We start from the raw sequence: 27999 nt of genomic DNA, 5'->3' as shown, positions 1-27999 counted from the left end.
TTAGTGAACACTGGTTTTGTTTGAATGCGATTTTTGCAAAACCAAATCCGAAAGATAATCTAATTAATGACTTGGACGTAAGTAGCGGGAAAGATGCCGGTGCGACCTCTACACTCGCCGATCCACCATCCATCGGCTTGCTTCTCGTGCACCGTGATAAGATCGCCAGGACTGAGGCTAAGCTCATCGTTGAGGTTTGCCGAATACTGATAAATGGCCCGACACTTCTCCAAGCCATCGTCGGTTTTGCCGCTGCTCACTTCAGTGGCATCGATGCAGTCCTGATTGTTATTGTCTTCGGAGTTGCTGCTGAACTCGTCAAAGTCACTGAAGTCTTCCTCGTCGGGCTGATTCTCGGAATTGCCGTCGCCGGCTGTCCGGTCGGCCCAGTCACGTTGATGCTCAGCCTCGTTGGACTTGGACAAGTGAAGCACTTCCAGTTCGCCGTCCGACGTGTCCTGGTACTCGAACGACTCGTTCTTTACCCACGACGGGACCTGAAAATCGCAAGCATGTCGATTATCTCGATGTTTGATTTCCAATGGCCGCAGATGAGAATGCCGTTTCTCAATCGCAAGCATGGTACGCGCAATAATTTGTAATCGAGCCACAGTCAAGCAATTGCTGTATTTTTATCGCACCAGTTTTCGCGGGCGAAAACATGCCCGAAATTACATCAGAAATTGAATTGGAAAAAAATATATATATAACGCAAAAGGAAGAAAGCATCACCTTGAGAACACTTTGTTGCAGTCCTTGCTTGTCTCGCGAGACCAGGATGTGTTCGGCGAGAGGGTGTTTGCTCTTTTTACCGCCTTCCAGCTCCGAGAGTGCGCCGCTCACTTTGTACCTCGCGGCTTCCAGATACGTTAGCATCGAACGCATCTGAAAAGATAAGTGAGAAATTCACGGTAGAAAGGAGTCGCAAGGGAAGCTGAGATCTTGCAGGTCGGGCGCAAAACTCGTCGATATTTCACTATCGAGCGTAGAAATGCGAACGAGAAAAGCGTCGAGTGAATCTAAGCTTATTGCAAGGAGGAACTCTTCTGCGAGGACAAATAATAATGAAAATGCGCGTGCGAACTAACGTGAAGCAGCTTGTCGGTGACATTTTGCGTGCTCTCGTCGGCGGCGAAGGCTGGGGTCTTGATGAAAGCTCGATGCAAAGTCTCCAATCCCTCGCGACCTCGCCTCTCGCGTTCGAGATCCTGCCTGATGAGGTGCAAGACGCGCACGAGTGCCTGCTTACGTCTCTCGCGATTCATTGCCAGTGTGACGTGCTCGGCGTAGAAGTCGGGTAGCAGCTGCTCGGTGCTCGACGTGTCGCCACTGTCTATTCGTCGGATCAGATTCTTCAGGATTTCCACGTCTTGCGATACGCTGCAGCTGCGGATGGGTTGCGATAGCCTGTCCACGCTCTGCTGGGAAAAAGTTGGCACGGTTTTATTGTTTGCCTGCGACATTGACTATTCTCGCGTGTGACCAAGCGAAGTTATCGCAATTGGCGAGCTCTCGCCTCTCCTGAACTTCGGCGCGCCATTCCACTGAGCGCGATGCTCTTTCCCATCGCGCGCACGCTGCCAATGCAAAATTACCGATCGACCACAGTCGCGCTAATCATAAAATTCGATAATTCGATTTCACCGCTTACGGCGATGGAGAATAGGCCGTGCTTCGAATTACGGGCGCGTTAGACTCGTCGCGTGACCCTTAATCGAGCACACCTTTTAACAAACAGCCGTACGATTAACGGCGCTTAATGAATTTCACTGTAATCGAAAGAAAGTAGAGCAAAAGTGTTTACGCGTCCTCGCGCGATCGGCGCGTCATAATCGATCGGTTGATCGGCAGCGCATTTACGCGTCTGTTTGACGAATCGCGTCTTACATCATGAAATTCACGCGCGGCGCATCGTCGAAGCGGTTCAGCGAGCCAAGGAAAAAGAAAAAAAGACACGAATAAAAATAAAAAAAAACAAATGTATAACGGTCGCGGGGATTTTAGTTCAAGGCATCGGGCAAAATGCAGGCCGAGCGTTAAGTTATTTTCAATCGTTCGCCTAAATAAATGCGCTTAACGGTAACAGTGATTCCCTCGCTCGAAGTTTATTGCTGGCAAAACAGCAAGAGAGCGTTTATTAGCAAAACGAATATAAATGCGTCTCTCTCTCTCTCCGCCGCTTGTTTTCTCTTTGTTTTACAACCGCAATCAAAGTTAAGTGTACGTTTGATCTATTGCTCGAATTGCTATGGCATTGCCTTGTCAAAGTTGATTTCTTTAGTGTAGTCACTGCAAAAAAGAAGGAATTATCAGCCGTGCAAGCTTGTCTCACTGCTACAGTTCTGTTTCGCGCACACGGCCAGTTCGCATGAGTTACGGAACAATAACGTTCGGCACTGACATTGCATCGCACGAGCAACGCGTGCCCATCGACCACTCGGCGTCGGCCACGAACCTGTTGAAGTTTCGGCGCGAGAGCCTGTAGGTGCGCCAGGTAGACATTGGCGAAGTCCTTCAAGGCGCTGAGCCTCTCTTCCTCGAGCAATTCCATCTGCTTGGCGGCCTTCCTCACGGTGCACTCGTACTCGAGGCGCGCGCGCTCGGCCCTCACGGTCACCGTGTAAAACTCATTGTCGGCGCGCCTGGCTGCCTCCTCCGCCTTGCGGCGCCGAGACTCGAGCTTCGTCGCCTCCTTCTCGCTGACGTGGTGATGCCCGTTGCTCGCCAGCTTGTTGTTCTGGTGCTGGTGCTGCTGCTGATGGTGCGACTGGCTGAGCGACTGCAGCCTCGCCAGATCCTGCAGACGCTCGTTCTCGCGGGCGCACGCGAAGCTCTGCTTCTTCGTCTTCGCTGCCACGGTGCGCCATTCCTGCAGCGACTTGGACGCCTTGTCCACCGAGTTCTCGATGGACTTGCGAGTGCGGCCCTGCACCTCGGCTACGCCCACCTGCAACGGAAGTGCTCTTTACTCGGAAGAAAACGACTGATCCAGCCAGGTTGGGGGGACGATTCGAGCGATGCCGAAACGAGCTCAAAACGAGGCCGAAGGGTCGAGACGACGACGAGGCGTACTCTGAGCGGCTTGGCGAGCTGCTCGCCGAGGGCGCCTCCCCAGGCGCGATGCGCCTCCGCTGCAGTCTCCATCTCCTCGCCGACGCAGCGCCATGCCTCGCTCACGCCGCCGCTGCCGTTGCCACCTGCGGAACAACGTCGCCCTTTAGCTTGCCGTTTCGCTCGCGGCCGAGGGAACGCTCAGGTGCAATCTCCGGGGAAAGAACGCGCCAGCTGCGTAATTGCATTGTGCGCGCGTTGTGCGCTCGTTTCTTCGTGCGCGGCAAAAGTATCCGCGGAAAAAAAGTTTTCGAGGGTGCAATTAGACAACGAGGTTAACAATGCAAACAGCAATTAAAATTGTCGGGATTAGTAAAACGTGTGTTCTTTGCTAACCGGCAGTTATTAACTGTAAAATCAACCTAAGAAATAACTTATCGTGCGAGTGTAGATTACCTTGGTCTTTTGCGCAAGCTTTCGTCAATTTCGCGCTTAATTTACTAAGTCCTTTGGCATAAGTTGCTTCCAGTTCGGCCCTGTTATCAAAACAAATTACTTTCGTTGAATGAAAATTAATGCAATTTGAAAAAGCCATTCGTCGAGAAACGTATTGCTTTTCGACATTGCCAATCGGCGACAGCTGTAATAGAACAGTCTACCTTTCGTGTAGAATAGCCGCGAGCTCCTTGCAGAAATCACCACCTTGTTTCACGTATTTCCGCACCTCTTCGAAACCTCCAGGTCCACTCTGAAAGAGCAAGCAATTTCATACATCATCGGCAAATAAGATGCGATTCTCGAATAACAAGAAAGAGCAGAAAGTGAATAGTCGTCGTTGTGTAAGGCAATAGCTTTCGAAACTAAGCTGTATGGCAATGGAAATGAAGATAGGAGGCGGCTGAATCGACCTTTAGCGCTCGTAGTGCTACATGGCGAGAGATCATTTCGTGGAGAGTGGCCGCATGCGCACGCTATGATTTTTGCAGCGATCGCCTCGTCACGTATCGCTTATTTATCATTTTCACCATTCATGGCAAACTTTCATCTTTTCTAGGTCTAAGTCCCGCGGGCGCGCTAATGTCCATTGCCAATTTTCATTCGACTGCGACAAACATTTTTTTCATATAGCTGAAGATGCTGCAATTATAGCAGAGAGTTTACCGTGTCGCTTTTATTCGATGAGAATCTAGAATAGGAAATTCAGCGAAAATGTAACACTGCATGACCGATTTTGCGTCTAATTGCGAGTCTGAAGAGGTAATTTAGTACTTGTTGCGGTGTGGGGAGTAAAATAGCTTCTACACCGAAATTCAAAAAACAAAGTTTGTGTGAAAAATCGGTAATTAACTGCAGTTAATTTAATTAGATACTTAAATTAATCTACTACAATACATTAATTGTGCGATCCGACTTTTCTTGCAAAGAAAAGATTTCGGTAATTTAACGAACTAATGAACATCTTGCCTGAACCATCAAATAATTAGATATATTCAGATCGCAATTCAAATATATTTATTGCTCAAAACAATGTCAATGCATATACACCATACTCGGTTACTGGAATACACTTCAAACTTATCACCAAAACTTCTTTTCTCATGTTACGTTTTTATAGTAATTAAAGAATGATGACCCTAGTGAATTCTTTAGAATGAATCTTTTCGAGAAGATTTCGTCAGTTACAAATTACGCGTGTAGTTTTACTGCAAATATAGTTGCGGATAATTTTTGCTGTTATAGCCGATCGTTCGCTCAAAGCTCGTACCGTTAAGCATTTTTCTAACTTGTAGATACCATACACTTCGATTTATGCGCAGATTTTTTTTTCGTTCAGAGATTTAAAGAGGTATTTCAAATGTTTCGTGTTTATTTTTCAATGGATATTACTTTCATTATACCCATTTTTCATGCAATACGATAAATCATACATTTAAGTAGTTTTTTCTGAAATTGAGATCTCGTGGAAATCCGCTTTAAATCACCCGGAACAAGTATATAAAATTATTGGTTGAAAAAAGATAGACACCTTACTTTCCACGCGTATATCTTCATGACAAAAAAATCGCTTGGAAATAAGACTTACGTAGCGTTAAAGCTTCAGATCTTCCGCATTGATTCGTTCGATTAATTAGCCGAGTTAAATTAGCAATCAAAAGGATACAAAACACAGATTTTCCAGCTATTTCAGACACGGGAAATTTTGCATAACTGTCGTTTCGTTTGAAAAGCTCGAAGAACTAGGGAAAAACTTCAACTTGTAATTCACAGTCTTTCTAAAATGACTACTCTGGAATTAAAAAAATTAATTTATTTACCAACGGTAAAACTCTGAAAAAATTTATCTCACCAATGACTTGTTCGATTACTTTCGGATTTGATGCATGATAAACATTGAAAAGCTTTGAAAATTTATAATTTTTCATTTTGTGAACATATTATTTAAATGTTTAAGTGGCAGCGTTTCAACATTGAGCATGAAGAAGTTCAAACAAAACCACATTGTTTTTGTTTTAGTTAATCTTAATGTATGGTGGCTTGAGTATAGCGTGATACCAACAATATATTATTGTTGCCTGTTGCTAAAACAAAATAGTATTTTTGAAAAATAATATTCTGTGAACATAATGCTAAGTTTTGATACGCTGCCACTTAAACATTTAAGTAATATGTTAAAAATGTATGAAATATTTGAAAAGTTCTAAAGCTTTTCAATTTTGCATCAAACCCGAAAATAATGGGGCAAGCCACTGACGAAATAATTTTTTTCGGAAATTGCCGTTTACACATCAACTGATTAATATATCTTCTTAATTCGCCCACAGTTGCTTTAAAAAGATTTTGAACTATAAACTGAATTTTTTCCCGACGTTTCCCATGACTAAAGTAGTTCGAAATCCTATATTTTTTCCCTTTCCCGATTGCCACCAAAACTTTGCTAATTGTTCTAAATGAATCGCTGACGAATCAATCAATGCAAAATATCTTAAGCTTCAATGCTATGCAAGTTCCATTTTAAAACGGTCTTTTTCACGGATATACACTTCAAAAGTAATATGCCAATATTTCTTTAATCGATAACACAGATCTGTAAAATAAAAAGTTGCGATTGTTGTTGGCCAACTGAGGGTCATTTCCGAAGTGATGTTTTGCATAGAATTCAAATCCGGAGTTAGAATTTGTCTATCACGTTAGGTTTTTAGACATCATAACCTAAAAGGAGGTCCCGTGACATAGCGAAAAAATTTTTTTTTTTCAGAAAATAAGGAGCACCATCTAAGAGATCAACCCTTACTCTTTAAAATTCATTTTTAAGATTTGAGATACCTTTTTTTCATCGAGATATCGTTGATTGAAATTAAGTATTTTAGCAGTTTCGAAACATAAAATTAGGGTATATTGGTCTGGGGTTATGCTGTCTTAGGTTACAGGACTCGAGGGTTGAGGAAATTAGGGTATAAGGGTCAAAGGTTATAGACTTGCATATGACATGTGTACGTATCCAGGAAATTAGCTGTTTCGAAACTGTTAAAATACTTGATTTCAATCAACGATATCTCCATGTAAAAAAGGTATCTCAAATCTTAAAAATATATTTTAAAAGGTAAGAGTAGATCTATTAAACGGTGCTCCCAGTTTTCAGAAAAAATAATTTTTCCACGATGTTACGGGACCTCAAATATACAAAAAAACCGTCTTATTGCCCCTTTAGGTTTGGATGTCTAAAAAAACTTGACGCGATAGACAAATTCTAACTCCAGATTCGAATTCTACGCAAAAAGTTACTTCGGAAATCACCTTCAGTTTGCCAACAACAAAACCATGCAGATCTGTGTAATTAATAGTGACACGCTGGATTTTGAATAACTTAAGCAATTCATTTTTCTCCTACGCGCAAATTTAAGGATTTTATTCAAATAATTCAACTTTGTAAGGAATACAATAATTGCAAGTCCAGCATAAAAAATAATTAATTTACGTCGACATAATACATAAATACAAATATGCACGTATATATACAAGACATTCTTGTAAATTCGACAGCTACCGATATTATTGTGTTGTTCGTCCATAGTTGGACTCATGTTTGACGATATTACGCTTACGGTTATGACTCCAACCTGAATTGATATTGGTTTGGCTAAGCACAACCAATGAATTAATCAGTTCACGCGTAGCATTCGTATCGATTAGACGTGTGATATAATCGCTCCTCGCGAGTGTTATTGTTACGTTGTGCGTGTACGGGCCTAGCCTGTCTATTCCTCACAATCAAGTGAAAATTGTGCAGTGAATATAACCATGACACCTACATCTTCAACCCAATCCCCAAAAGAAGTCCCAACGTTCACAATCAACAATTTCTACACCAGCTATGCTTTAATCGCTCAAAAAGACCAAACTCCCAAACGTGACCAAGCCATCCTTATGGACTGTGTAGGAGACCTGACACTCACGGACTACACGTGTGTCATAGGAAAAATTGTCAAACCTATCAATGTCCTGTTCGCTTCAAGAATATCTAAAAACCGCATCTGTATATACTTATCAAACAAAAATCTAGCTGACGACTTCACCGACAAGCATAAGACCATCACAATCGGCGAGCACGCAGTACCTGTCAGACCACTAGTAAGTAAATTCAAGAGAGTAATCTTCTCAAATGTCTCTCCGAGTATACCAAACTACATATTTGAAGACATTCTCGACCAACTATTAGTAAACAGAGGGTCCCCTGTTATACCTCTGAAAGCTTCAATCACACAAGAAGGATATGAACACGTAGGTAGTTGGCGCAAACAAGTATATGTCAAACCGGAAGATATCGAGAAAATTCCCACTCTCTTCAAAATCAATTATGATGAAGTTAGCTACTTTATTTACTCGAGCACAGACACTATCAAATGTTTTGCTTGCAACATAGAAGGCCACCTAGCAAAGGACTGTACTAACGTAGAAAAAGCAAACATCGGACACATGGAGATAGACGAAACAGCTGACTCGCAAAGCCAGAACGATTCCACGATACCACAAGCACCGGATAATACTACTCTCGCGCAGAAAAGATTACATTCTGAAATCAGCTCGAACGAATCACAGATTAGTCCTACTCAAACTACCAACACAAGCATTAGTCCTAATGAAAATAAAATCAAACAAGTGCGCAAACTAAGTAAATTAGACGCCGATACATCAAAAGAAGCAACAGTAGGCACTGTAATGACTAACAAACAAGACGAAAGCGATGAAAATGTCAAAATGTCCCAACAAAATAACGAATTCGAAGATGATCTAGACGTTAAACTTCGCAGCATCAGAGGTTACTTGAACACAGATGGAACACTTCTAAACTATAATCAATTTAAAAGTCTTCTCGAAAACACTTGTAGAGTCAAACAACCCATCGACATTATCAAACAATACAGCCCTAATCTAGAAAAGTTTAAACAATTTATTGAAGAAGAAATTAAACCAAACGTACGTAACTCTAGCATCAAAAATCGCTGCACGAGACTAGTAAAATGCATCGAACTACCAAACACAAATCTTACACCAGACCTAACACCAAACAACTCAGATGTAGAATAAACTTACTAAAAATGGCTAGAATCATGCAATGGAATATAAATAGCTTAGCACAACAATTCGAATACCTGCAGTCCCTAATTTCCCAGGAATAGGCTGATATCGTATGCTTACAAGAAACAAATTTAAAAGGTAACGAAAAAGCTAAAGTTAAAAACTTCTATTGTTATAACAAAAATAGACAAGATTGTTTAATAGCCAGTGGCGGAGTATGCATTTTAATTAATGAAAAGTTATACAGCCAAGAAATAGTTCTAAATACAGAAATTGAAGCAGTCGCCGCACAAACGGTTATTAACAATAAACTTATCACGATCTGTAATGTGTACCTGAGCGATAAATACAATATCAACAAGGAAATGCTACAAAACATAATCAACCAACTCCCTCCACCTTTTATACTTCTCGGTGATTTTAACAGCCATAACTCCTTATGGGGCTCAAACAAAATTGACAATAGAGGGATAATCATAGGAGAACTTCTTGAAAATAACAATATCGAACTACTTAACAATGGTGCTCCGACGTACTGCAGCCCGGCTACCGGCAACTTAAGTTCGATAGACCTAACTATCTGCAGCAATGAACTGGCCCTACTACTCAACTGGGAAGCCCTCGACTATTTATACGGAAGCGATCATTTTCCTCTCGTGACGACTATATTCAACACAGAAATAAACGAAGCAAATATCAAAATCAAGCGCTGGAAGTATTATAAAGCTGACTGGAGAAAATACGAAGAAAGCATCAATTCCAAAATCAATGAGCTCGAACTATTAATTAGCATATTCGCCGACAGCAACAATAACGACATAAATAGCATCATTGAAAAATTCAAAGAGATAATCATTTACGCAGCCAATGAAAGCATACCTATTAGCTCTCAGAAAACTCCTAAACACAACACTCCATGGTGGAATGAAAACTGTGAAACTGCTGTTAAAAATGCTAAACGAGCTTTTAACACTTGGAAACGGAAAGGAACACTAGAAAACCAAATTGAACACAAACGATTAAAAACAATAGCAAAAAGAACTATAAAAACCAGTAAAAAAGAATCTTGGCTGGAATTTTTAAGATCTATGAATTATCAGAAGCCTATAAACCAAATCTGGAACAAAATCAAATCGATCGAAGGTAAAAACTCTCATCAAACAATAATTTTAAAAGAAAACAACACTGTAATAAATGATCCTTACACAATATCCAATAAACTAGCAAAATCATTTGCAAATAACGCAAGTGATGAAAATCTCACAGAAGAATTTCTGCTATACAAAAAATCTCAAACCCCTTTAGAAATTCCGCAAGACGACACCAGTAGCAACACAATAAACCGGCAAATCTCTATGAATGAACTAACATCGGCACTTAATAACAGCAAAAATACGAGCCCAGGGCCAGATTCCATTCCTAACATATTTCTCAAACAACTCCCATCTAAAGGCATTAAATGTCTACTAGATATTTACAATTTAATATGGTCGAGGAATCTTTTTCCCAACGAATGGCAACAAGCTACTGTTATACCAATACTTAAGCCCAACAAAAGTAAATATGACAAAAATAGTTACAGACCAATAGCACTAACATGTTATATGTGCAAAATTCTAGAAAAAATCATTAATAAAAGACTTAAACAGGTTCTTGAATCCAATCACATGTTGAACAATTGCCAAAGCGGATTCAGAGAAAAATGTAGCACAACTGACTGTCTAGTCACACTTGAGTCAAACATAGGAGAAGCCTTTGCAGTTAAACAACATCTACTTGCTGTCTGTCTGGACATGAACAAAGCCTACGACTTACTATGGCGCCGAAGAATTCTACAAATATTAATTGAACTCAAAATCACAGGACACATCCTGCATTTCATCAAAAATTTTTTATCCAACAGAACTATAAGAGTGCGCATATTTAATATACTATCAGAAGCGATATCAATCGAAAATGGTGTCCCACAAGGGTCAGTGATTAGCGTAACATTATTTCTTATAGCATTAAACGATATCTTCCAACTCATACAAGCTCCGATTAAATGTACAGCCTTCGCCGATGATATTACCTTACTTTTACAAGGGAAAAACATTAATACCAGTATCAAGCTCATGCAGAACGTACTAAATAAATTAGTTGAATTCACCAATACGACCGGATTCCAATTTCCGTCTACAAAGTGCCAAGCCATATTATTTCAGAATTACAGCAATAACAATCAAGACACTCAACTGACCATCGGCAAAGAAACCATCCAAGTAGTCGACCAAGTTAAAATTCTGGGCATCATCTTTGATAAACGACTAACGTGGAAAGCGCACATCACTGAACTAAAAAATCAATGTATACGTCGACTGAATACATTAAAGTGTTTATCCGCAAAAAATTGGGGTGCTAGTCAACAAGTACTAACTAACACATACAAAGCTCTAATCCAATCAAAATTAGACTACGGTTGCGTAGCATACGATTCAGCCAGTGAAAGCACACTGAGCAAACTAAATGTCATACTACATGAAAGCATGCGAATAGCCACCGGAGCTTATAGAACCAGCCCAATAATCAGTATTCTCAGTGAAAGTAACATGATACCCCTAGCTTTAAGACGGAAAAAGTTAATTCTGAACTACGCTATAAAACTCTTGCATTCACCTCATAATCAAGCGCACTGTCTCCTAGCAAAAAATCTCAGCATTTATGATCCAAACAAACCACAACAAAGAAAACCTTTTTATCAGAGAGCCAAAAAATATCTCAGCAATTACAACATAAGTTACAATGACTTTCTTACCTACGAATCTACTACAACTAACAAAACATCTAAACCAAGAGCAGATGAGGAAACTATAAAACACAGTGAAAATAACGTCTGTAAAGAAACCAATTCCTCTTCCAACCCGCTCCATATATACACAAGGATCAGTTTGTCGGCCAACAGCATTGGAGCCGCCGCTATCCTTCCTTCACAAGAAAAAGTACTTTTGAAGCTACCAAAGTATTATGGACTGCAATCTTCGCAAGAAATATTAATCCTACACATTTTATGTAACACTACCTTTACTGGAAGAACAACGATTTACACATACTGCGAAGACTTAATCATCCAACTGCAACAGGATCAACCGCAAAACACGATTATCCAACACATACAGAATAAATTAACTTCCCTCCAAGGGATAGTTGAAATAAATCTAGCTGATCCTAAAGGCAATAAGATCACACATGATACAGCTTTAATGGCCTGTCAACTAAACTATCCCATAGAATGCAAAATAAATCAAAGCATAGGTATCAAAATGGTGAAAAATGAGATAAATAAAGAAATGAACAACCAATGGATAGAAGAAACGAATCACTGCTCACTACGAAAAATCAAAAAACATGTATTTCAGTCCAACCCGGCCACCAAGTTCAACAGAAGAAATCAAATCCTTATCACAAGACTCAGAATTGGACACACCCCTCTAACGCACCAGCATTTTCTGAACAAAGAAGATCCACCAATGTGCGATAAATGCTTTACTCGACTTAATATTGAACACTTACTCCTACACTGCCCAGAATACCAAAATGATAGACAAAAATATAAGTTATCTAGTGACATAGATACCCTACTCAATAATGTAAACCAATGTCAAAATGTAATTAAATTCTTAAAAAGAACAAAAATAACGAACATTATATAATTTAACCATGCAATAATATATATCTTTGTATACTTAAATGTTAACTATATAAGATCCTGTAACGGTTTTACCTATGTATCACTGTCGCTAATACCCACTCCGGGGGATGCGACAATAAATAAATAAATAAAAAAAAAAAAAAAATGAATTAATTGTGACGAATTTTAATAATAATCTTAACCACTCATACAAGCCGCTGCGAATATTTTTTTATTGAACGTTGCAACCGGATGACGTTGTCAATTTATCATCATTACACTTTCTATTGTAAAAGAGTGAAATTTGCATAGTAATGCGCGTTCCGCGATAAGTTTTTATATTTACATCTAATAGGAGTTTAATGAAAGCTTGCTGTGAAGACTTTTATGAAGATGCACTTATTTTCTTCCGAAAAAGACATCTTAGCTTCTTTTTTTTCGTTATTTTTTGCAGTCGTTTATTGTCAGCAGTACAGTAAAAACTACCATCACTACGAATACACTACGATATAGTTTAAAGCAAAAAAATACGAATAAAATCTGTAGCATTTCATTCATCTCAAAACGTCGAAGATGTATAGATATCCATAAAATAAAAACTTTGGTCAAAGTAAAAGACGGCACGAATACTTTTTTAAGAGTTTTGCTTTTTATAACAATTAAATAATTATTGATTTTTTCACAATTAATAAACGGTACATTTATATTATATTTATTTCTAGTTATAATCTCACATGTTATAATTTCATTTAATGATTTTTTCGGAATCATATCCAAACTTGTGAAAGTAGTGAAATCTAGTAAAAATAGCACGGATGCTATGTTATTTTCATATACTAAATTAAATGGCTTTAAATTAAATAATAAAAACATAATCAAGCAATTTAAATGGCAATTTGGCGTTATTTATACGTTCAAATGTTTCATAATTTATATTAAATTTGTATGTTATCAATATCATATTCATCTAGCTTATAATATTATTTATATAAAAAGACATATAATAATACTTGTTTAATAACTGAAATTAACTTACTACTTAATTGAATTTTATGTTAAGTATTAAAATTATATCTATAAATATTCATTTTCTATAAATTATTTATGTATCATGGAAAGATGAAATTTAGCTCAAAATTGTGTAACAATAAATAATGTTTATAACTAGGTTTGTAACCAACTATGATAAGTATCATATTTTTATTTATTTTCCTTGTTTGTACCTACTTAATACTGCTGGCAGACAAGCCCGAGAAGAATGACAGTTACCACGAATTAATAAAAATTATTAAAAATTTTAACGTATTTATGCTTTTATTATTTAATGTAAAGTCCTATAAAACAATAAAATTGTCATATAACATAGATTTTCTTTTATAAAAATTTTATAAAAATTTTTTTATAAAATTTAGAAGGGAATAATCGATTTTTTTCATTTATGCATATGGTAATTCCATACCATTTTTAAGAGTCTTATCGAAATTCAACATTAAATTAACATTTATAAAGAGAAATGATTAATTAAGAGATAACCTAGTTATTTAAATTATTATTGATTTTGAGATTGTATTTTTAAGCTTTATATGTTTAATCGATTTAGTTAACGACATATAATTATAATTTTGCTCTAAGAAAATCAAATTATTCTCGTTGTCAAAATAACTCATCTGGTAAAATTGTTATCGACCATTTTTATTTTACTATTCAAACTGCTATATACATTGTACTTGAATATATAAATCTTTAAGAAATCATGAACCGAATGAAAGCTAATGCATGTATCAAAATATATTGTATGACGCGCGAACCGAATGACAGACACAGGCCAGTAAACATACGCACTGGTACAAGTATTGCAGTAGTATCTGTTATGTATGGACCGCAATAGCAAGTGTTGCACAGTTTCTGGCAGAAAGGAAAAAAAAGAATCGACCATTTCATGACAAAGCCATACAAGAACAATGTAAATCAGCAATGTGATTCACAGTAGTTTGTGAGTATTGACTAACTATAATACTTAATAATTGTGAAGTTCAATTTTAGTAAAATTTGACGTGCATTGCGAAAGTATTTTGCATAGTGTTGCGCAGGTCGCTGCTACGAGCCTCCATATAATCTAAAATAAGTTGCAAAGTTACTCACTCGAGCGAGTAACAGTTATCGGCGTCACGCATAAGCTCGTGATTTGAAAACGGAAAAAGGCGCTTTTAGTCATTTGTCTACAACGACATTACGATCATCGGCGTTTTTATCGAAAAGCTTTTGAAGTTGACAAATGACAAGATCGCGGACCATTATTATTGCTTACAACTTATCGTATAACAATTAGTTTTTCGCGTTAAGTTGAAGGCTCGCGTGAGCTCAGCGTCGTAAATGCCCAAGAGTTACGTGCATGCAAATGGCCCGAGAAAAGTGTGCCAGCAGAGAGTAAGTGTAGATTTTATGCGAGGCCAAGCAAGTGCATTGATTTTCTTTCTGACACCGAGGCTTACTCGCGATTAATATAAGCGCAAGATTACTTTTAAAGACGTCGTGGCAGGAGCGTAATGTCCTCTATTTGCTCTTGGATTATTCTATTTTTGAAAATGTAATTATTACACCGGAATTATGTTATTGCAAAAATTAATGTGCCAAGCGACGTATGTACGATATAAACTCTGTCTTCGGTTAATTTTCATGATTAAACCGAAGGCGCAGCTATTATAGAAGATTCGCAACATTATAGTCATATATTGTTATGGCTTGTAATATAGATTTCATCTCTTGATACTCGCCGCGAAAAGAAGTAAACGTATTTGAAAAATTGGAAAATTTCGAATCCTCAAATAGAATATTATTTACTTCAGCGATCCAGCACTTCAGAAATGTTTCTTTATTTTATTTCTGAATCAACTGCAATTATACGGCATGGTTACACAACCAAGTTTATCAATAAGCTTGATTACGAAAGGTAAAAAAAAGGGAGGCGATGAGCCAGCCAACTTTTACTTTTTCTTGTCTTTATAATAGTATGGTTAAATGTCCTGTAGATTATTTTAAATTTTAAGTGAATGCATTGATTGATATTAGTTTAATAGTATTTAACTTGAGAATATGTGTACAATCTTATTAATCTAATAATTTACCATCTAGTAACCATTAAGTTGGTTAAAAACTTGAATAACTTTGTCGTATGAATATGCATTAATTTAAGTCTTTATACTCATGTTTGAGACACTCGCACACATAATTAACTTCAAAACATGTGATATCAGTGGTCATACCTCACATGCACGATTTGAAAAAAACGCAAAAGAAAGAAACACTAGCTATGCAAAGTCGTTAACGATGTCCAGTAAACATACAGAAACAGGCTTTCACACCTGAGTACCAAAGCAATCTACGAGCGTCTAAAACAAGGCTAATTACAAATTTTTTTCAGCTCACGTCCAACTCGCTTGACTCGCTCAATTTTTGCGCGCACCTTCGTGAAATCGCCGCGCAATTTCTCCTACGTGACAATGCACGCACTCCAGGCAATCATGAAATTAAAAAAAAAAAAGTTTTCGTACTTGTGCCAAAAAAGAAAGGGCGGGGGGGGGGGGATAATGAAAGCAAGAAAGTCTTCAAAGATCTTTTGTTGAAATGGAATATTCCTCGATGCATACCGGCCTACTGACTAATTAACGAAAACACGCCTGGTCGTAAACTTAACCGGCGAATTCCAGAAAACTGTCGTTGCCGTGCATTAGCAATTAAAATAACACGCGCGATAGGTGTAAACAGTGCAGTACATCAGCATATTTTCGAAGCAGGCTTGAATCACCTTCTTTACACTTGTTCACTCATTTTCAAGTTCGCCTGCGTTTCACAATGAAAAATTAGCGCGACACCGGGCGCACAAATCAACGTTGCGAAGAGAAAAAGAGAAAAATAAAAACTAGAAAAAGACGGGCTCGAAGCAACGCGGCACAGATGTACGGTTGAGTCACGATGAACAAGTCAATCGAGAATCGAAGCGCGGTATTAACGCGCGTCGCCCATCTATATTCTTCGCGACGATGCCACGACTTTCCCACACTTTCCTCGATTCTTCGTTTACGGTAAGAGAGCCAGTCAATCGCGTGACTTTTGTCGGGAGAAAATTCGAAATCGATCGCGAGCACCGCGCTCCGTTCGCCTTTTGTCACGTACGCCGACCAGACAGTCGTCCTTGGACATGTGCGTCGCGTATGTTTGAAACCTTTTCCAGAGAATCGCATCCCGACATCGCGGTAAATCTTTCGAGAAACTTTTCTTGCTTTCCGCGTTATCCCAGGAATGTCGTGTCAAACGCGACGTTTCGCAACGGAATTTTTTTGCGCGCGCTTAGCCAATACATTTTCTCGCGACAAACCAATCCGAGAAATTGCGCGAGATGCGTGGATCGCGTCATCGCCGCAAGGAATGTTTTCTGATATAATAATAGATTTTTCGCGATGTGAATCACTCTCTCTCGCTCTCTCTAACATCACATAAACGGAAGCTGAGTAATCAATCAGCAGACAGCCCCGAGTAATTGAAGGCTGATAAAGCTCATTGGTTCGCTGTCTCCGCTTTTTACTCTACGCGATTGCTATAGAGCATTGTTTATCACTCGCCACGCGACGATGCGATCGATATATCCAAATTCTTCATCGAATTTATCGATCGCTCCGAGAGCTTCTGTCGATATTGGATCAATTGTTTTCGCAATCGAATTAATGTTTATTAACCTACATATCCCAATCAACTCAATCAACGAAACTCTCAACTTCAAGACAACGTTTGTGTATAAAGAGCCATTCTACTAATCCATTACGCCGAGGAGGATAAGTATCGGCTCATTACAGTCATTTCCTGTTTGTAACAGCCATCGATTATATCTCCGAGAAGCTTGTTTAAGCTCAAATAAAATCATTGCGATCGACTAATAAAACGAAACAGCGCGAGACGTAAACTTTTTACGTTTGAAATCAGTCAAGCCAACTGTTTGCAACGCCTTACCTCGCGCACAGTCTTTTGAGCTCAGGTAGCGTGCCTGATAAGACAAGTTATTGTGCGCGATTGATGCGGCGATAAGTTGACTTGACAAACATATACGTCTTTTATGTGATATTCCGACTGAACGCCCTAAGGAAAACGCATCGAAGAACTCTTTTTTCTTTTTCGTTCTTTTTTCCTTAAAAAAATAAGAAAATACCTCATCGTCTTGGTCGTGAAGCAAATGAGCATTAGCAATGAGCCCCCTAATCGAGCCGAGCATCCTCTTCTTGATCAGTCCACCCTTGGCATATCTCCTCGTCTGCAGCTTCTTGGCAGCGGCGGAGTCACCGCCACTGAGCTCGAGAGCGGCCCCGTCGTCGGAGCACAGCCTCTCGAGGCTAAAGGAAGTGGCGGCAGGCAGGAGGGCGCGCGGCTGCCGCCTCTCGCCAAGAATGTCATCCGAGCTGGCGGTCTTCTTGATGCTGAGGTGAAGTTTGGCGGTAACGCGAGCCTCCTCGCCGGCCACCTGCTCCAGCCCGAACTCCTCGACTCTGGGCAAGCAGGAAGCCTGCCGCGCGCTGCCCAGCCGCGCCTTGGTCAGGTCGTACGAGCCCGACTGCGCTCCCCCGTTGTAGGCCTGCGCGGCCGACTCCTCGGCGACGTCGTCCAGTCGCGCGCCGACGGCCTGCAGCCTGGCGTGCCTGGCCACCACCCCGCTCAGCTTACTGCGCTCCTCGCTCAGCCAGGTGCGCATCCTGCCCCAGGCCTTGCCGAGCTTGCGCCTGCGCGCGGCCGAGCCGTCCGGGGCCTCCGAGTCCGAGTGCGAGCCCGCGTGCGACGGGCGCACCAGGTCCTCGAGCTTGCCGAGGCTGCGCCGCCACTTGAGCGACTTGCTCGAGCTGCTGCGCCGGGCCTTGAAGCCGCCGAGCCTCCTCTCGGAGGCGGAGGACGAGCCGGCCTCGCTGGCGCCGACCACCTCGTACAGCTGATGCGACTCGGACGGCGACTCGGTCGGCGGCTCGATCGCCTCGATCGCGGGCAGCGGCGCGCGCGGGACGTCGTACAGCGCCGCGTCGACCTGGTCCACTGGCTGCTGATCAGCTCGCACGAAGCTGAAGGTGATGACGGGCACGCCGTCCGAGTCGCTGCTCAGGGTCGTGGCGGCCGTTAGCTCGATGCTCGTGCTGTACCTCTTCCGCGGCTGCGCCGCCGCTGCCTCCTGGCCGCACGAGCATTGCTGGGCGTTCAGGCTGTTCAGCTTCGCCTCCACTTGATTCTGATACAGCACTTCCACCACTGCCTCGCTCACGCACTTGCTGCTGCTCGACCGATTGCTCAGGATTATCTCCTCGACGCGCTCGTTGTCCTCGTCGCTGGGATTCTCGTTGTTGGCACCGCCGTCGTCGTCGTCGTCGTCGTCACCGCCGCAGCCGACGTCGCCGCCGCCGCCGCCGCCGCCGCCGTACTCGTCGTACTTCTCGATGCTGAACGAGCGACTGTGAACGATCACCGGGGCTGGCACGTCGTACCAGGTGGAGTTGCCCGAGACGAGGATCGAACTGCGTCGAGTGTCGTTCATTGCTGACGATGTTGTTTCAGCTACGTCGATGATGCTTCTTCGTTTTCAGCCTCCGCCATTCAGCTGTGTAGTTTCAGCAACTTACTCATACACGTAAGGAGAGTGTGAACGATTGCGACAGAGACGCTCGAAAGTCGATGGCTGCGAGAGTTGTTTCGTGCTGTGTAATGTTTGTATTTCGCGATAAGCGTTTTTTTTTTACAAGGTATACACTTCATGTATCGTCGAACTCTTATCGGCATTACGGATTTGTCATGTGATTTCTTAAAATCGATTATCTTTGGAGAGCTATGGGAAAAGAGAAAGTTTAATAGAGTACAATACATCGAGAAAACGGAATACGGAAAATAAGAAGCTCGAAAATTCGTTTCCGTCGGAACGTGGGTGGTAAATTACTATTGCCAAGTGCGAGAATCACATGACGAGCGACTTATACGTATTCAAGCCTGTGTAAATGTGTCATGCACGTTCCGAAAAAATCTCAACGTGGTTATCAATTCTTTCTTTGAGACGTGTGTATATTCTAACGTCGCACCGGTCTTTGTTGCTCTCTGCACGTGAGAACTGTCGGCGAAAGTGAAAATCTCTTGACAATTACCATAAACAATTTTTATAGGTACTATACTTTTCGTGTTCTACTATACTTGAATTTGCCTTTGTGAAATCTACCATTTTCTCGCATACGATTGCCGTGATAACGGAAATCTATTCGTGCATCAATGAATCTATACTTGAAAATCTACTATTTACTTATATCAATAGAAACAATTGCAATGGCATCGTCGTTGTCCGATGTCCACTCTGTTTTCCTTGGCGCTTAACCAAGACGCGAGAGTCGCGCAAAACATGCTTCGAGGCTAACGAACAGAAGTATCATTTTGACGAGAACCCTGCCAACGAAAAATTATATATTTAATTGACTTTTGACATTTCTTATCGTTAGCCTCGGAAAAATTGCGAGAAGATAATCGAATTATCCATTACACGCGTCATTACGCGCGGTAAGCTTGAAAGCACCAATTAAAGAAAAAAAAGGAAAAAGAGAACCTAGAAAAGTCGCACGCATCCCAAGCTTTCTAACGACTAAGATAGCCGCGGCGCTCGCATAAAAGTGCAGCGACGACGGGGACACGCGAAATTCCCGGAGAGCGCCGCGGGCACGGCGAGATTTCTATTTTTTTCGACTTTCCGTTCGCGCGCGCGAGAGTCAACAGTGACAATTCAATCCGACGCGCACGTATACGTCTGGCGGCGGCCATTAATAGCAGGCGCGACAGGGGTAATTGCGAGGATTTTCGCGAGTAGCAGCCGGCATACCCGTCGATCCTTTAGCGCACCGTCCAAGTTCAAGAGCGAGCCGGCGTGTGCATGTCCAAGGCTTAATTAATCAATTGCGAGGGCAAAGAAGGAGACGCGCGCCGATTTTCCCACAGTGTACCTCTCGGACTCGAGATTTTTGCCGCGCGGGACGCGCAATTATATACGGAGTCGGCGACGTTATTAGACGCTAATGGGCCGCGCGCTTGAAAGGACGCATTCTCGCTGCTCTGAACGAGGATGCCTTTGAAGTACAATAGGCGGTCAATTTTTCGCTGCGCAGACGCGAGCTTTCGAGCGTTTCTTCTGCTCCCTGTGCGGGAAACCCATCATTTTTTTCGCTGCGCGATTGCTAATTAGCGCATTGTTTTGGTCGTTATCGAATGCCGATTACTTGCCTTTTATTCCATCGGACTCTCACGGATTTCAAAACCTCCAGCGCTCTTTCTAATATTGTGTTAAACTGCGTAACCCAATCTATATTTCGCAGAAATTTCGAGTCTCCGTACTCGAATATACTCGCTACGCAAGGAAAAGCCTCGTTTAAACGCAAACGTTCGATAGCCAAATCCATCGGCGGGCGTACGAAACGCATTCGTCAAAATGGAAAGCGAGCCCGAGACGGAGACGGAGCGTCTCGGCTGAAATTTGAATAGACCGGGCGCGGCGGGCGCGCGAGAGCGAGAAAACGGCCCGAAAAATCGAGTTTCGACTCGGCCGGCCCATTAAAGGTTGGGCAACGCGCGACACGGCGCGCCGTTTGCATAATAAGAGCCTCGCGTTGTTCGCGCGCTCCCAACGATTTCGGAGAGCTCGCGCGAGCGCCGCGCGCGGACTGACGCAACGCGCGCGACGCATCCTGCGCGTTCGTTCGCCTTCGCGCTCGCTGGACGCTCGCTCGCAAGCCTACACGCGGTGAAAACTTTTACGCCATTTGCATCTCTCCCGCTGGCCCGACGCTACTTTTCTCCCGCGGCGCAGCGGCGTTTCGGCATCGCGCTAATGAAACGACCGCCGATTATCTCGCTCGTTAGCTCGTTACGCCAGTGTCGAGGAGGTGAATTATCGCGGCCCGGGCATTCGATCCTCGAGCGCGAGCTTTCCTCGGACGGCCGGATTGCACTGTGTTCTCGAGAGAGAGAGAGAGAGAGCGCGCACGCACGAGCAGTCGTTCCGCAAGGCTCGGGCGTGGAAATAGGCGCGAGTCGCGCGCGGCACATCCACTCGCTGCGGCTGCTCGAGTGCCGTCTCGAGCGCGGCCGAAAGAGGAAAGCGCAGAAAGAAGAGCGCGCAGCCGTTGAGCAAGAGAGCGAGCGAAAAGAATGCGGCGCCAAATCGTACATAATCATCGCGTCGCGTCCGGATCCTGCCACTCGCTCTCTCTCTCTCTCTCTCTCTCTCTCTCTCTTCTCTAACTCGCGAGTTTTTAAAGTCTGCGACGATTCGCACACGCGCATTATACAACAGGCGCGCTTTTCCAGGGCTGCGCGCTGCGCGATACGAGCGGAATTCTATGCGGTGGCGTTGCGCAACGAGGCGCGCTGCCTATCCGCGCGGAAGATCGACGTACTATTTGCGAAGGAACAGACAGTCTCTCTCTCTCTCTCCCGGTCGTCGTCCCGTTGCAACAGCGTCGCCTAATTACTCTGTCCCTCGATTCCCTTCTTTTTATTAGACTGAGCTCGCGATTATGTGCTTGCGACAGATGATTATCATTTTTGCTTTGGAAAGTACGACGCACACACACACACACACACACACACACACACGGACACACAGAGGCACGCAGACACGATTGGCTCGCGCACATTTCGCAAGTGTTTGTCTTGTCTTGCGGCCTGATTAAACCGCGTGTCGTGAGTCGGGCCTCTCTTTTTCCGCGGAAAAACGCGCGGCCGCCGATTCGAATTGGCTCGCGAATTGCGGGACAACAATCTTGCCGATCACGCTCCGAGCGGGCCAACTGAAAATTAATTGCCACGACGTCGTATCGTTACGGCTGCAGACGTGGCCCTGCGATCGCCGCGCGATTCGGGTTGCTTCGATATCGCATTGCTCTCGAGCGGAATGGGCCGAACGAGTTGTCTCTATCGAACGGGCGCTCCGCTGATCTTTAATTAAGCGATAAGAAAAAGTGCATGGCAAATACACCCGGAGAGTGCATCGGACTGCGGCGCGGCGTAATAAGGCAGTCTCAATTTGGTCATTTTTGTGTTGCCTCGCGGCAGCAAAAAGCGCGGCTCAACGTAACAATGCCGCGTGCACTTGTCTAGCGCAAACTTTCATTGTGAACCGCACGAGTGTATCGGCTATAACGCGGCGCTCGCGCGGCAGATAAAATGAAAAGCAAAACCATGAAAACGGAGTGAAATCGAGCGTTCAAAGCTGCTTCCGTGCGAAAGAGGAAGTGGGAAAACGATAGCGGATCGAGCGGTCGACAAATAACGGCGTCGTCTTCTCCTTGCGAAGCGCGCACACTCGTATATGCATTCCAATCACACCTGCGAGCGGCCGTCGGCTTGATTACTCGCAGCGGAAGCGTCGCTTCGTATTATTTTCGTCCGACTGTCGCGCTTTGCTCCCGGCGCTCGGAGCGGCACGCGATATTGATCCTGCAGCGCGGTTCCTGCCGTGCGCAACAACAGCGCGATGCGACGACCCAATGGTAAAGTGCGATTATAAAGTGCATCGGTCGTTCAGCGCGATAAAAACGCGACACTCGGAGCGCATACCCGTAGGCTCGTCAATATTGTGGCTCGAAGACAAACACCTCGTCGAGGCATAGGCAGCAGCTGCGCTGCGAAGCATCGCGCGGATAGCAAGAGAGCGAGGAAAAAGAACGTCGAGCGTGTTTACCCGACGCGCTCGGTCCGCGATCAGCGTGGCGCAGTGGAATGATTGGCCTCGTAAGTTTCATCGTCGCGGGTACACGCCGCGGAGAGAGCACTCGTCCAAAACAATCGGCGCGCGCGCGCCACAAGAAAGCTTAAGGCACGCGTAAACAAAACAGAGTTACAGTTAACGGGCGAGCCGAACCGCGGTAGCGCTAGACGACGAGCGGAGTACGTTGCCCTTGGATTGATTAATTAATTGAGCGATTCCTCGGGCCGTTTTCCCCGTTTGTCGCGCGGCCCTGTTGCCCCCCCCCCCCTCTTTCCGCGTCTTTCCGCGATAATCAATGCATTGTTTGCGTCGCGACTTTTTTCCCCCGAATATCGCGCGTGAAAGTAGGTGACTGTGCGGTTTCGAAAGACGATATATAGCAGCATCGCTAAATGTTACTGTTCCGCATAAACGCGAGTCGCCGGCATCGCTCGCCGATTGCAGACCCGCTAATGGGCTTTTGTGTCTCACGCTTTCTTATCACACTCGGGACGAACCGAGCCTGCGCGAGTCGTGGCTGCCAGTGGCCGAGGAAAAGGAAAAGAAGCTCGATGGACCGTCGAGATGATCGCGCGTGCGTCTGCCTGTCTCTGTAGTAAAGCCAACGCGAGCTCGCGAGTGACAAGAGAAAAAAAAAAGAACTGTCGGGTCAACTCGTTTTCACCTCGGCGACGTACTTTGCTGCTTTCGCGAGCCACGAGTGCACGTCAGTCGAACGTCGATCGCTTTACGAGTGTACCTAATTTTAGAAGCGCAAATCCAATCGAGATAATACCCGCTGCAGTTTCATAACCCAACGGAAAGTAAAACCTCATTGGAATCGTGCATTATCAACGTGTAAGCTCCGTTGTGCCGGTCATGCCGCGCGCACTTGGAAAAAAAGCGGCTCGAGGTAATTGAAAATCCAACGACGTCGCATTGGACAATTGTCATCCGAGTGGTTATTACACAACGCCACGCGAATGCCGTGCCGCGAGATAAGAGTCATTGCAGTCGCGGGCATCGCCGGCGCAGAGAAGAGAAAAACTACGGCGACAGGCGCACGATATCAAATTGTTCTCCTCGCTCTCGTCGTAAACAATTCGCAATGGAGGACGCTTGGGAAGGAGTGCTCTCGAAGAAGCAACCGACAAAAGCCGACAAGAGTTCGACACAGCTGACTTCGCGCGTGTTTACCTTTTGATCACGCACCTGTTCTCGCTCGCTGCGCGTCTTTCAGTTTCCTCGCTCGAGACTGCGGGCATCCATTCTCGCACACGTGCAGCTGGGGATTCGCTTCGGGAGTCACTTTTACGTAAGAGAGATCGTGTCGCACTCCGCACGCGTCGAGCTGCGTTCGCCTCGGACCTTCAATTGAGCCAATCGAGAGGAGAATAGGTGAATCACTCGCGCGCACACGAAAGTGTGCGACGGTCGCCGTGAGCCGAGCCGTGAGCTTATCGGCGACGACGTAAGGCCGTCGACTGTGGCTTCTTTTTGCTTAATAATTGTCGACGCGCGTGTCACTATATACGCACACTCCGAGGCAGCAGTCGCACTTGGAGGAGAAGGCCTCCGAAAAAAAAGAGAGGCCGCCTAGGCCGCGGATGGCGACCCGTTAAATCTAGCGGGAGCTAGCGAGAGTTGAAAAAAGAAAAAGGAAACGAGAGGCGCTGCACCGGACAGACTGCAGCAGCAGCAGCAGCAGCAGCAGCACGCGGCGCGCTCGCCGAGAGCGGAATGCCTGCGAGCCGCAACTGTGAACCTGCGACTCGTCGGGCCGCGCGGCGAGGCGCTGGAGGGGGCAGGGGACGAACGACTCTATGCTCCGACTTCTCCGCTAAAACTGCACCGGCACCGACGACTTGGCAGGGGGGAGGCTCTACGCGCGCCGGTTCTCTTATCCGTATTTTTAGAAGACGATCCCCGCTCAGCTTTGTCTTTTCGGCTGGCGTTGTTTGAAAAGCGCCGGAGAAGCTTTGATCCGCGTCTATCACTTGCATGCACGCGCCACTTGCTTTCTGGACTTCTCGACGCGCTCGGCTGGGCTTTCAGGGCGATATGCTGTCGGGGAGCTTTTGAAGGGACGGAAGAGCTTGCGGCTAATTGGGGTGTGCGACAGCTTATCGTATGGCAACTTTGGCGCCTTTCAAATGCGTCGAATATTTCTTACGTAACACACATTTGCACGTGCTCATATAGATACAAAGTGTGCTACTTCACTTTCGAATTGCAATCGAAAAACGGTATCGATAAGCGTATGTCGAACAGAATGGCTTCTTTCAAATTAGCAGAGCAATGCTAAAATATTTTAACTAGACATGCATCCAAAGATATGTTTTTTTTTCATAGCATGATTTAGCGTCGCAACGATAATGATAGATAAATAGATGTCTACAGACGACACAATACCATACGCACACCAAAATAATCAGCTTTTGACAGATGAAAAGGACGAATGATTATAGCTCTGTTTCACCGACTCATCGTTCGCCAGATACATCACCTGCCGGCTGTCAATCCTATAATAATGATTAATGTGGGAGAGCCGTGATCTGCAATAAATTGTTTCACGAACATAGAACCAAGATTCTATGTAATTCCGAGTATTTTCGGTCGAAATAGAGAATATAATTCGAGCGTGCACTGACATTAATAGAAGCCATTCCAAGGAAGTGCCTCGCGTGCTTGTCTTATTCCTTGGACTGTATCCAAAATATTTTTAGCTGAAAATGCTCATAGAATCTTGACCGCAAGCTCATAATGCTATGACGCAAATTTAGCTCTGAACTCTTGCTCTCAAACAGCAAAGTAAATATTTGCTAGCTACAAATAGAATCGTCACGTGTAGATGATTTTTCTCCGCAGTGGGGGTACGAGTAAAATAGCGCGTCGATTGGGCGACAATTACGTACGTGGCAAATGTCGCGTGGCAAAGGAGAACGTAAGTCCAAATCAGGAGATTTTTCTCAGTGTGAGGGACCACGAGCGAGGAGCCCTAATGCGCGGCGATTGTCATGACACTTTCCGCCGAGGTCGTGAGCGCGCATCTTTCTATAGCATGAATATCTACCGCAAAAGCCATACGATTTCAAAATGATATTTACAATAGCGCCACTAAGCTTCTTGGTAATTGTCGCGACGAGAAAGCCAAGCGAAGATGAGGACATTTTAATTGAAAATTCGCATGCAAATGACTCTGGCTCGAGCCGCACGTAATTGTTCGATTTGAAGCACTTACCGACGACCAGACACTTTTATGTCGAATTGGGAGAAGCGCTAGAACTCACCTGTAACAGACATTGAAGAGAGAAAAATGGTTAGACCTCTCGTTTAATGGATGTATCCGATAGCCGCGGCGTACGCGAAGAATTTATAGGTCAAGTTTCGATAGATAGCTAGTAAGATTTACAAACGTTTGGCTCGATCGCACGGATAAACGCGGCAATTTAACGATCATCAACGCGAGCAAGGATACGAAGGTGTGCGCCGGTTATTAGCAGTTTTTCATCGCGGGCCTCGAGAGTAAAAGCAATAATTGTCATAGCTGTGCATTGATTTACACGGATAATAAAAGCGCTTGACTGCATCCGTCGCACTGGAAAGTTTCTCGATAAGCAACCCCGTGACCGTGTCACTCGTCGCGGATGTTCGAGCGAGGAGAAGAGGAGAAGCTAGAATGTGGATGCTCTTTTCTGAAAACGACCGACGCTGGGTTTTGGACCGTTGAGAGACGCTGCCGCGGCTTACAATCGGCTAACGGTCGGAGCGCGCTGAAAATACGAATTAGAGGAGATACCGTTGAGGTCGACTACTCGTGCACACACTTCCACCTGAAAAGAGGAGTGCGTCGCATTATTGGATTAATCGTCGGGAGCTTCGGTCGCGCGTACCACCGATCTTTTTCAATTTTTCTTTTGGGTCGAATGCTTCATTAAATGCGGGCTTTGACAAATGCTACCTCATTTCAGATAGATTACCAGCCTGTTTACAGGCAGGCCACTTTTGCGTCTCTCTGTGCTTCGACTTGGGCTGGAAAAAGAAACGGAGACTATCATTTATGTGCCCGCGTGCAATCGTTGATTTAGATAAACAGCTAGACGCAGTTTATACCGTTTCTTTCGCATCTCACTCAACTTTTTCTTGCGGACGAACGGTCCAAGTATTTTCAAGTCGACTCTTCTTTTCCGACGAATTCTCAATGCAGACGGATTTGAGTTTATCAATTGTGATGCACGCAATTGAAATATCGCTTTCTCAGCCGACTAATTAAAATTCAGTTGACGACAGCGAGCGCTACAACGGCAAAACCACAACTGACGCAGTGCGTTGCGCAATAATAAACTGTCTTAGCGCGCTGTTTAAATCGATGCCCGCGAGGCTATTTTCAATCGCGCACACGTGGTCTGGAATTCGCACATTTTACTGTCAAGTTCCAGACCATAATATTCGAGCGCAGCGCGCTCGGTTTATTCAATACGAACAGCGCAGCTGCCCATTCGAAAGCTGTCAATTTGCACGCGCAATCAGCAGCCGCGTTAAGAATAACATAATAACTAATCCAAATTATCTTCCACGCGCCAAGCGAAGAAGAAACAGATCCAAGTCAAGGTATTGTCGTCCCGCGAGCAGCGCGATACAGCATTGCAAGAGACAAAATAATCGCGGAGCGCGTGACTCGCGAGAGGAGCCAAGGGCCAACGAGTGCGAGTTACGTGCGGCCATCGACCGACATCAGTCATGTACGCGCAACCTAAGCTCACGGCTTGACTCGCTCCGTGATCTCGCCGCTTATTTTTTTTTATCTTTTAATGCAATATTAGTATGACGATCATCATTGCGATCTTGTCAAAGTACAGCGTAAATGCGAGGGGAGATGTGTTCGCGTTTCCAGCTCGAGAGCAATGCAAATCGATTTCTCGTGTAAGAGTGTTTGCGTACGAGGTACTCCTTGTTGCGAACT

At 44.0% G+C, this 27999-nt stretch overlaps 1 protein-coding gene across 5 annotated transcripts; it reads right to left on the bottom strand.

Annotated features, from left to right (window-relative positions):
• Window positions 1-53: 53 nt before the first annotated feature.
• LOC131666527 (uncharacterized) lies at window positions 54-24785 on the bottom strand. Of its 5 annotated transcripts, none has more exons than XM_058939309.1 (9): window positions 24234-24785; window positions 17496-18920; window positions 3711-3799; window positions 3508-3587; window positions 3073-3197; window positions 2456-2947; window positions 1089-1421; window positions 733-885; window positions 54-497 (listed from the first exon to the last, which is right to left on the bottom strand). In XM_058939309.1, exons 2-9 carry the CDS (start codon window positions 18855-18857, stop codon window positions 60-62), a joined length of 3072 nt encoding a protein of 1023 aa, XP_058795292.1. In that variant the 5' UTR covers window positions 18858-18920; window positions 24234-24785; the 3' UTR covers window positions 54-59. The 5 variants fall into 5 exon arrangements, with proteins under 5 accessions (XP_058795292.1, XP_058795283.1, XP_058795274.1 ...); XM_058939300.1 differs by having other exon boundaries at window positions 24249-24785; XM_058939291.1 differs by having other exon boundaries at window positions 17496-19017; window positions 24234-24784.
• Between the last annotated feature and the right edge of the window lie 3214 nt (window positions 24786-27999).

Source organism: Phymastichus coffea, unplaced genomic scaffold (genome assembly GCF_024137745.1).
Source record: "Phymastichus coffea isolate CEN01 unplaced genomic scaffold, Cenicafe_Pcof_1.1 PCOF00003, whole genome shotgun sequence".
NCBI classification, from domain to species: Eukaryota; Metazoa; Arthropoda; class Insecta; order Hymenoptera; family Eulophidae; genus Phymastichus; species Phymastichus coffea.
Note: the sequence above shows the minus strand (reverse complement) of the source record. Positions and strands in the feature narration are given on the sequence as shown.

Coding starts and splice junctions, on each gene's coding strand:
- LOC131666527 (XM_058939309.1), bottom strand. CDS start 18,857: ATGAACGACACTCGACGCAGTTCGATCCTCGTCTCGGGCAACTCCACC. Junction 2,948..3,072: donor AGCTCGCCAAGCCGCTCAGA/GTACGCCTCGTC, acceptor CTTCCGTTGCAG/GTGGGCGTAGCCGAGGTGCA. Junction 498..732: donor TGCAACAAAGTGTTCTCAAG/GTGATGCTTTCT, acceptor TGCGATTTTCAG/GTCCCGTCGTGGGTAAAGAA.